Source organism: Cebidichthys violaceus, unplaced genomic scaffold (genome assembly GCF_023349555.1).
Source record: "Cebidichthys violaceus isolate CVI_PGR_0920_01 unplaced genomic scaffold, fCebVio1.0.p SCAF_5, whole genome shotgun sequence".
NCBI classification, from domain to species: domain Eukaryota; kingdom Metazoa; phylum Chordata; class Actinopteri; order Perciformes; family Stichaeidae; genus Cebidichthys; species Cebidichthys violaceus.
In genome coordinates, this window is record NW_027176705.1 from 17,434,710 (window position 1) to 17,446,048 (window position 11,339).

The following is an 11,339-nucleotide window of genomic DNA, read 5'->3' on the forward strand; positions in this document are numbered from 1 at the left end:
CGCTGTAAACACGGCGCCCTGCGCAGAGATCGTCTCTGTGTCTACAGATGAACCACTCCTTCAGTCTGCGGAGGTGGGCGTCGCTCTCACTGCAGTTTGGCGACTATTGGAGCGCAGTTACCATAGTGACTGGTCTGGTACTCACAATAAGTCAGTTTTGTCTTCGCGTCCTTCAACGATATTAATATCGATATTAACGAGAGGGCTGTCACTGCTCTATCATTTGCACATTTCCACAAGGACCACTTCACTACACCAACTTCCTTTGTACATTCACACCAGACAACGAGGCGGTTGTCATAACGTAGACCGTTATTAATCTACGAGTAGCCCATTAACAAACATTTTACAATATGCCGAATGCGTTCATTTTCGCGCTGCTTCTTAAAAGTCCACCTCGCCGTAACAGATACGAAAAAAGTGGACAGAGTGAGACCTCAGACTCTTCCTTCTCCTCTCTGGTCGCCGCCGGAGCGACTCCGTTTACGACGCGGGGCGAAGGAAATCCGGGATGCTGATCCAGGATCGGGGTTGTTTTGCTGCTCACGAACACGCAGCAGCTCAGGGCAGCCTATACAAAGATCGTGTCTGTCTGCGCCACCTGTAATTACACTCTTAATTCCACGCAGTCACAGCTGTGTCCTTATATCTGTGGCGTTATAAGACCGCCATTCATCGCCTACACGTGCAAATATCACTCGCGTCTTCATATTCACATATTGCTTTTGAGTGCCTGTGTTATGTCTGTCTTATTGTCACACAGACGATACAATAATATGTGGGCATGGTTGTTTTTACATTATGATATTACATTGGGCTATTTAACTTTTTTTAATGGACTGGAATATAAATCATATTATATTCTAATTTACTATCACAACATCGCGTTGATCTTAAGCCCCATGCCTTGTAGTATTATATCACAAAATTCATCACGTAGTCATGTCTTTTGGAGCTTGCTTGTTTGCAGCTCATGCAAAAACATTCGGCTCTGGGTTTCCCCTGAAAAGACACCAAAATGCTGCCATCTTGAGGGAAGTGGACACAACTGCAAGCTTCAAATCTGCAGTCAAATAAGAGGGCAAACTATGAACATATGAATGCATTCCTTCTTGAAGGCATGGTTTGAACTATGAATTATCTGTTTCTTTGCATATGTTGTTATCATGGGAGGTCACAGTGGCGATAGATCCAACAACCCTGACAGTGCTGAGCCAAAGAGCCAAACAGGGATTTCAACTGTTAACCACGGCCTATTGAGCGCCGAAAACATCAACAAAACTGAGAGGCAAAATATTGTCACACTGTAGCCTTGCAAGCTAAATATCAAGGGAGACAGTTGCCTCTGTCGTTTGTCAGGAATTTAAATGAACTCACCTCATCGCACTGGGTTTGAGACGCAGACAGGTACGGTTGCAAGGCTCTTCTGAGGTCCGGGGCCACGGGCCAGCAGCGTACGGTGCTGTGAGAGAAGCAGACGGTAAACAAAAACCGCCCGCAGAAGAGCCCCTTACAGTTTTGATTATCCCCGTAAATACAGGCCGCCTTCATCACTTCACAGAGCAGGAGCACAGAGGCACTATTCGAACGCCGCGCATTACCTCAGCTCTGGCAGACAGCACTCAGCATCCGTCACAATCCAACAATTAGCGCTGGATGGAGGGAGACAAAAAGAAATGCACATTAAAACTGAAGTGAATATCGGTGGCCACCCAAGAGTCCAGCATACAGTGAGTCACCCTCTAACAAGTGCTCACTGTACCAACATGACCTCCCTGTGCCAGAGAATGTTGTGCCTGTCCACTTGCATTTGTTAAGTCCCCATTAAAGTCCCCATGAAGGCAGCCGGCGGGCCCACCTACCTCGACTGTCCCGGTGGAGTCCATTCTCGCACTGCACTCATGTGGAAATAAGCCTGTTTACCACCAACGGGTCACACATGCTAATGAGCGTCTGTTTGTTTTCCACTGTGCTCATGCAGGAGGAAGGGAATTTAGAGGGGAAATAATAGATGATATGCAGACAACAGCCCGGGTGGCTTCGCTGCACTAATGATGAAAAACGTACAATAGAGAATTAATGGATATGAAATCAGAACAGGAAATGCGGTCTGACGGTTTGATGTCGCTGGGTTCTGATCACGCAGAAATGCTGAGTGTCAGCTGGCCTGGTGTGGAAGCAGTGGGGTAGTTGTGGTTCAAGAATCCCTCAAGTGGACTGACAATAGACCCAAAGACCCAATGAGCTTTGCCTCAGGAACCCCCATCTGATAGGTAAGGTATGTTATCATGTAGAATCAGATTCTTGTCTAGACCATAAACTGTAGATCCTGTACTGATGACACAGCAATCATCAGAAGTCCGTTTGTTTCTTCTCATCTTTTACTAGTGCAGTGTCTGTTGAAAACACGTCTGTTCAGAACAAATGCTTGGCCTGTGTTGACGCTTTCTTGAGAACCGCTCATCCAAACAGTGTGTGTCACACTCAACACTGTGCTTCCTCACCACTGAGCAGTACACCTCGGAGATGACACTACCGCCATCGGCCGGATTACGAACAACAATTAGAGTTCAGAAATCGACAATCTTACAGAGCGGTGCTCAGAGAACCACCTACTGCTCAACAACAGTAAAGCCAAGGAACTGGAAGACACACTCCCCGGTCTATATCAATGGAGCCGAGGTGGAGCAAGTCAGCAGCTTCAAGTTCTTGGGAATCAGCATCACAAACAACCTGACATTCACCCTGCTTCCGCCTGGAAAGAGACACATCAGCTGCCGAACTACTAGACTTCAGAGAAGCTTCTTTCCTCTGGCTGTGAGACGCCTTAATTCATCCTCCACCCTCCAAATATGATATAGTTGTTGTTGTTTTGTTGTGTAGCGAAATGAGAGACAGAGACAGAGAGACAGACAGACAGACAAAAAGACAGAGAGAGAGAGACAGAGAGACAGACAGACAGAGAGACAGAGAGAGAGACAGACAGACAGAGAGACAGAGAGAGAAAGAGACTGACAGGCAGAGAGACAGAGAGAGAAAGAGACTGACAGGCAGAGAGACAGAGAGAGAGAGACAGAGAGAGAGAGAGACAGACAGGCAGAGAGACAGAGAGAGAGACAGACAGACACCTTGCTTTATAATTAGATAACAAAATAAATCACAAAGACGCAAAATCCCCTTTGTGTCAAGAAATAAAAAATAATCTGCAAATAGTTTACCAATGTGCAGCACACACATGAATGCACGTGAACACAACGGTGTCCGTTTTAAACACGGCAGAAGTTAAGGTCCCAGGACATTCAACTTAAGGCCTATTACCTCCTGCTAAGATGAAAATGAGACATTTAACTTGTGATAGGACGAGCTCAGGCGTCACCGATTCCATTAACGATGGTTCTCTTCCATTCAAGTGGCCCAGCGGGCAATGACCCAGCATGCTGCATACACACTGTCAAAATGAAGCAGATACATTGCACTCAGCCATTGTTCATTGTATCTTTTACACCCGTGCTTTTCCTGCTGTTTTCACATGTCCTCTCCTACGCGTCAAAGTGCCTTCATTGAAAAAGGCCCCTTGCCTTTTGATGCACGACGACCTTTTAAATGACGCGTTGCTGCACAGGGTGGTCACCATCGATTTAAAATGAATTCAACCATTTGGGAGGCTGTAGTTTGTAAGGCAGTTAAGGAAACATTTGCTCAAGAGTGTTGGCGGCATTGTTCCTGTATTGATTTTGGAATATTTTGCTTGTTACAATGCACACTGTTGCTTTCGATCAGATTCTGCCGACTGCTGTTGGTCACGACACAGAAAGGTACGGCTAGTGTGACATCACGGCTTTGAGATTTCAAGGCAGCGTGGAGACAAAGGTACAAAGGGTCCAGTAATTAGCGTGGTGCCTCAGTTGCTGGTGCATTAGTCACAAAGAGTGCGAAATTATGTAATGTGGCGGTAGGAAGTCTCAGAACTCCTGATGACACATGGGAAAACACAGAGGAAGAGGACCCTCAACAGTGTAGACACATAATGGGGAAACAAAATGATAAAATAAAATGAGCATCAATAAACTGCTATACCACAGCGCTCCTGTATTAGATTTAAGTCTAAAGATGTGTCCTACAAATGTATTTTGAGAAGTAGTTGACACACAAGGAACAATTCTACTAATGTTTATAAGAAGCAGGGACACAGAACATTTCATATGTTCCGTGCTGATATTTCCAGTGAATTATAGCCACAAAGTATTCTGTAAATCCAGTCATCTTCACATTTACCCAGCACATTTATCCAACAGTGTCTGAACTATGATTATGTCTGACTGATCGATCACCGTAGGTTGTGTCCACTGTCCAAGTTTTAGCCTGATCCTGGGATATCTTATTAACATGGAAAAATACAAACTTGGCTCTTCACGTCCCTGTTTACACGGTTCTGACACGACCCAGCTGTGTGATCATCTGGGTGCTGTCGTGTCTTCACTTCTCGCTCTCAGCGCTCTTGCTGCCCGGAACAAAGAGTTGGAGGTGTTCGTCAGAGGTCGGCTGCTGAATGTGGAGACGCAACCGGATGTAGCCAACCAGCTCATCCGGCAGCTGAGAGAGCTTTTAGCATCCTAGCTAACGTAATCTAAACAGCCAAGACCTTCACATTTTAATAATAACTCCATATTGTCATTGGACAACACAACAGAACAGACATGATTAAAGCCATCCTGATATTTAACAACCACGGAAAGCCGCGGCTGATCAGATTCTATCAGTATTTTGTAAGTATTTGTGGGGTTCAAAACATTAGCATCGTTCTGTTGCTGTGTTTACTCAGTGAGCGTTGTGTGACCTTCTGTCAGCTAGTGCACAATCCCCATCACACATGTTCAAGATGTCGTTATATGTATATACGTATGCATATATAAATGTGCGCGTTCAAATTGTTTGTCATTAACCAATTCACAACTTATAAATAACGGTAGCTGATGCTAGCTTGCAATGGTGTAGGGGAGCAACCCGCATAGCTAATGTAGCCACTTTTGAGCGTCAGTTCCTCTTATTCTCCCTTTGTAACATATTTAACTACGTATACTTCCTAAGCAGCTTTAAACGGTTGGCATTTAGCCGTATTAAGATAAAACACAGGTAACTGCATTATAACTACTTACTTACTGGCTTAGTTAGCTAGTGATCACAGACACGACCTGTCTTTTTACGCTTTTAGCTTCCAACTGCAGGTAAAAGGTGGCCTACGTCTGTCACAGAGAACAGTGAATCAAATGTTACGATCAACACTTATTAATAATAATAATAATAATAATAATAATAATAATAACTCCTCTCCAGTAACTGTTGCTTCGGTAGATACTGTTACATTACACTCAGATAATTGTGGGTGGTTTAGAAAGATTAAAGATTAAATTGCATTATTTCCAAATTCCCATGCTAATTGATCAATCAATTAACGGGGAAAATGATCAGAAGATGAATCCGTAATGGAAACACTCGTTAGTTGAAGTCCTTTTTACAAAATAGTTCAAAAGCAGCTCCACTTCAACTAGTAAAATCCGACTTTATATGAATGCATGTGTAATAATGATCGCATGATAATATATATATATATATATATATATATATATATATATAAAACAGTCACAGAGGCCATTTGTCTGCATTGAGTACTTTTACTTTTAATACTATAATACATTTTCCTAATTAGACTTACATTCTTTTACATGAATAACATTTTTCGATGCCGGACATGTACTTTAGTTTGTATCAGTGTGGTCTTAGTACTTTAAAGTAAAGGATCTGAATACTTCCTCCACCACTGTCAGATAGAACATCAACCTTTGCAATGATGTGAGACTATACTTGTGCCTGTTATTTTACGAATGCACCAAAGTCTTATCAGTTTGATCAAATGTGGAGAGTTTTGTGTAAAATACTTTCGTTTAGTACGACAAGATAGTACTATATCAGCCAAGTAAAAGTTTAAAAAATGAAATATCACTCCAAACAATGGCGGATGCCTGTAGAGTGAATTTATTACCCAAACACAGACTACATTTCCCAGAATGGTCGGCACTTGACAGACAGTGCAACGTGTTTCCCTGCAGGCGGAGGAGATGCAGCAGCAGATCATTCGGGAGACTTTCCATCTGGTATCCAAAAGAGACGACAACGTCTGCAACTTCTTGGAGGGTGGAAGGCGAGTATTGCTGACTTTTTGGCTACCGTTCCGTACGAAAAATCGCGCTTTGACAAGGGAACAACCGAGCTCGTGTGTCTACCACGTGTGCATCTAAAAAGACCGTCGCTGTGTGTTTGTTCGTGGTGATGGAGGCACGAATCACAGACAAGCTGCTGCGACTGAACTCGTTTTTTTTGTTTTCATGTTGTGATTTTGAGACCGAAACACATGACATGTTGACAAAACTTCATGACTCATAAAGTGGCTTCATGACTCACTTTACACTCATGACGGTAAACCCTGGTCCACCTGTGTCACTTGGCAGCAAAGACGAGCAGCTGATCAGCAGCTGGCTGCAGTAGCATGCTTTATCCAATAGATGGAGGCAAAACTCACAAAAGTGGACTCTTCTTTTCATTTCTCTCATCAACTCATTTACACACCGAACCCTGGATGTGAGTTTTATAACAAACACGTATTTGTTTCATTCCCTGCTGTCACCATTACTCACAGTACAAAGCTAGAATTGTCTTGTCAGGTTACCTGTTTCTTTTGTAATCTTCTTGCAGTCTCATCGGTGGCTCCGACTACAAGCTCATCTACCGGCACTACGCGACCCTCTACTTTGTCTTCTGCGTGGACTCGTCTGAGAGTGAGCTCGGCATCCTGGACCTGATCCAGGTCAGCTTCTACTCTGCTTCCAGACATATTTGTTACAATGTGTGGTTTCCGAAGGTGGAAAGAAGAGTCTTCTGCCTCGCTCCCCTGAGCTGCTTAACAAGCTCCTTTCCATTACATTACGCTGCATCTGATTCATTTTGGGACTGAACACGTTGTTCCTCACTGGTTGTTTTTAATGCTAGTGGATCTGAGAAATGAAACTTAACTCTGTTGCTGATCTCGATGGAAAATTTCTGGATGACATGGTAAAGAATGAAGAATAATAAAGATGTCTTTATTGCACGTGGGATAGCTCATAAGAGACGTAAGTCATCCACACCCACAACAATTAGTGCCCTAAAAGTTAATTAATGCCACCGAACTGCTCAGTCCCATCAGATATCTATCAGCGTCATCTTCAATAAAGGGGAATAAAAGACATACTAAACAAGTCACAGTTACACAGAGAGTCTGTCTGAACCTCATCGACTGACTATGCTAATTAATGATTTTTTACGCCCTGGAATATAATCAAAATCTCCAGTAACAACCTTCAAAACATTTCTCTGTACAACAACAACAACGTTTAAAGTTAATTTGAGAAGTGAGACGTTTGACCGTCCAGATCTTCTTCTTCTTCTTCTTCCTCATTCGTAGGTGTTTGTGGAGACGCTGGATAAATGCTTTGAAAACGTCTGCGAGCTGGACCTCATCTTCCACATGGACAAGGTGAGGGGGGGGGGGGGGGGGGGTCAGAAGCAGCGCAGACTCTGCAATTTAAAAAAAACAAAAAAGTATTACAAGAAAATTCTTTTGCTGAGTGTCAGCCGCAGGAGGGCGGTGCTTCAGTCACTACAGGGTCAGTCGAGGCCGGAGGGTCAACTTCTACATGGGAAACATCTTCTTTGCCACTGATTTTGGATGCGTTTTTATGGTTTATTAAAGTAAATTGGTGAGGCAATCAAAAAATGAACTGCCTTGAAACATGTAGCTTATGTATCTGTAAGACCATGGGAATGTCTTTGTTCATGTTTACTCCATTAGGTTTACTCTATGTGTGCCAAGTCTGCAGCGGCGGTTTGTTATAAATGGTTTTCTTTTTCATATTCAGTAAACGGTTCAGATGAGGGGAGCTTTGTGTTTGAGTGTGAGCTGTGAGGGGAGACGTGTTTTTGTGTTAATACAGTAAATCAAATTGGGCTTGTTGAGATCTGAAATGCCTGCTTTGCTGGGCGGGTTCCCCCGTCCCCAGAGCCGACTTTCTTTGTTTAGAAATAGTCAAAACCGTCGGTGTTCAAAGTTTCTCCTTGTAAACAATATGGATTTTAAAGAATCGCATCTGAACAGTGCGCAGGCTCCCTTTAGAAGGATCGCCCCGCGTTGTGTTCAGACCACAACGAGTGTTGGAGACTAATAGAGCACATCTATACGGCCATCTTGATTGAATTTGCCCAGCAGGAAATTGAAGTCATGTGGTGCTGTGGGGTTTGGCTGGAGGAATGTTCCCAAGATAGAATTGGGAAATACTTCTACTAGAGACTAACGTCTTTTGCTTTCAGAAGGCTTTCCTGCCTGGACAACATCGCCCCGCTTTGATTCGTAAAACTCTGATTTTGGATTGACAAATTACAGATCGAGGCTGTTTTTAATTTCTTTTCCTCGTGTCATTTCATGCAGCTGTAACTGCTTGTTGTGAAGAGAAGGAGAGAAATAGGAATATAGCTATATGGAATACTATACCTTGCTGATTACAAAGGCATGATTGCTCTAGTTTATCATCCTTAAATTGTGTGTAATAGTAATAGTTGTGCATCAGAAGACTGTCTCATGTTCCCCCAAAATACTTTTGGGGGAACAAAGAATTCACGACTCCGGAGTGAAAATTGAAACTGCTTGTGAGCCACGTTTTAGAGAGGACTGGACTCTTAGTTTGTGTGCCTCTCTCGTCCCCCTTTGGATCATTTGGTTTAAAGAAACAGGGTGCAGCCCCATTAAACCCGTACTCTGGCTGTAGGTTTTTATTGTTGAATTTTCTATCTGACGTCATTCAAAGTGTTCTGCTGCATTTAACAATGTGCTCTGGATGTTGAGTCCCAGCCGGCACGCAAAGAGACCTGTTCCAACGACGTGTGCTAACCGTCCGCAGGTCCATTACATCTTGCAGGAGGTGGTGATGGGAGGCATGGTGCTGGAGACCAACATGAATGAGATCGTAGCCCAGGTGGAACTGCAGAACCGCATGGAGAAGTCCGAGGTCAGTCCGTCAGCCGCGCCAGTGTCGTGACATTAAACACCGCCGTCATTATTAGCCTGGCAGCAGACCTCCGAATCGCCAGACTGTTTGGATCTGAGATTCAGTTACAGATCCAAACAGGTCTGATGTTGATGTTGTTGAAACAACTGACCAATCAGAGCTTAGCAGGCCTAGTAGCTAGCAATGTGGACGTCAGCTTCCCACAGCTAGCTAGCGAGCTACATTCATGAAAAATACAGACTAGCATTAATGAGACCAGAAATAACACATGTTTAAAGGAGTACTCCACCTTTTCAATTGTAGTCTTCAGCCCCGACCAAAGCGGACTCAAGTGACATCACTTGAGGCTATTTATCAGACTGTGTAGCTTAAGACAGATATGCAGCAGTATTCCCCAAGACCTGGAGACGGACTTTGGTGTGTAAAATCAACACACTTCTTTGATCGTTGGGAAAACGGTTAAGCTAACTTTCCTTTTATCGACCGCTACAACCAGGAGAGGGTTAGCTTAGCTTAGCATGAAGACCGGGCTTAACACCCTGCGGGACTCCGTCCAAAGGTAACAGACTCCGCCCACCAGCACTCCTACAGCTCACTAATTTACACGTATCACAATAGTTAAATCTGTACAAAAACTGAAGTGGGTCTGGACTACCGTAATTCTTGGCAAGAAAGCGAATGAGATTTCCGGAATGTAGAACTGTTCCTTTAAGGTCAGTTCAGCAGCCAGCCCTGAAGTCTCACATCTGTGAATTTGCTTGTAAGGACCGACAAGGAGACATTTCCATAACGGTTCGTCAACCACATCATGAACAGTGATCTCTCAGGCATACTTTAAAAATGTTTGTCAGTGAAGTTATGTTCAATATGTTGTAAGTAGACTAAAAGATGCAAAAAGATATTAGTTCAGTATGGTTGTTATTTCCTACTTTCAGTGGTCATACAGGAGTTTTTTTCCCATAGAAAAAACAAACGTATGCCAACAATTGTAGAGATGCTGTAATCACACCCACATTCCGTTTCGCTTTCCCATGTCTTGTTTCGGCAGGGAGGTCTGTCGGCGGCCCCCGCTCGCGCCGTCTCTGCCGTGAAGAACATGAACCTGCCCGAGATTCCCCGCAACATCAACATCGGAGACATCAATATCAAAGTGCCGAGCCTCTCCCCGTTCTGAGCGGTCGTCCCCGCTGAGCTCCGCAGGGCTGATGTACCACTGATGCAGCTCCTCTCCACCCAGTTCTGATGTTACTAGAGAGAAAAGCGTTTTACATGTTTATCATGGGACCACAGCAGCTCATCCTCTCCCTTCATTCCTATCTTCTCTCATGAACTGGCGACGAGCGGTGGATTCTTGTCGAGTTCTGCTCTACACAAGTTACAGATTATCGCCCGTTGAAGTATTTGCACAATAATGTAAAGTTTGATTCTATAAAGCATCAAGAGGAATTTTAATATGTACGCATTTCCTGCTATTCTCTCCGTCTCTGTGGTGTTTTTTTTATTTCTCCAGTTGATTTCCGACTCCCGCCAAAAGAAAGACTGCGTTGGCCCGGTGCCTCTTTTCTTGCACAACTCGTCCAAATGTCTAACATTCATCAGCAGTTGTAGCGCCTGATTGAAAACGTTCCCCTCTGTCTGGATCGAGCTTTGTTGGACTCGGCCAATTCACCATAATAAGATACTTTTTGGCTCATGTGGGTTATAATTACTCAAACACATCTTTATCTCCTGTGTGTGTGTGTGTGTGTGTGTGTGTGTGTGTGTGTGTGTGTGTGTGTGTGTGTGTGTGTGTGTGTGTGTGTGTGTGTGTGTGTGTGTGTGTGTGTGTGTGTGTGGGATCAGACTCCTCAGCTAGGCTCTTGTCACAACTTGTTTTCCTTCCTCTGTAATATAGTGTGTTCCTGACGTCCTCGTAATTTGCGAATGACATTATGGCTCTCCAGGGTGCAGATTCTGCTCACTGCGGCAAACGTAAATGCTGTCTAGTTCTAGCGAAGTTCCAATGTGCTGCGATAGGATCTTGCCAGCATCTGTTCAGAGAGGCAACAGGCTAACTTTTCCGCGTTGTGGATCGTTAAGTGTTTGTGTGACGTGTGTTTGTGTCTTTGTTGGCTGGTAATCTTGTGATCAAGTTCCTTCAAGCCACGCCTCCGGTAGAGTTTCACTGTTACCGCCTGTCAAAGACATTTCTCGCTGTTGTAAATTAAATAAATGTAAATGCATTCCCCATGGCTGTGCTGTGCT

The 11,339-nt window shown here is 44.0% G+C and overlaps 1 protein-coding gene across 1 annotated transcript; it reads left to right on the forward strand.

Moving 5' to 3' along the window:
* Positions 1-4,556: 4,556 nt before the first annotated feature.
* Positions 4,557-11,322, forward strand: ap3s2 (adaptor related protein complex 3 subunit sigma 2). Its single transcript, XM_068730826.1, has 6 exons — positions 4,557-4,766; positions 6,108-6,199; positions 6,751-6,862; positions 7,499-7,570; positions 8,988-9,095; positions 10,144-11,322. The coding sequence occupies exons 1-6, from the start codon at positions 4,698-4,700 to the stop codon at positions 10,267-10,269; spliced, it is 579 nt and encodes a 192-aa protein (XP_068586927.1). The 5' UTR covers positions 4,557-4,697; the 3' UTR covers positions 10,270-11,322.
* The last annotated feature ends 17 nt before the right edge of the window (positions 11,323-11,339 follow it).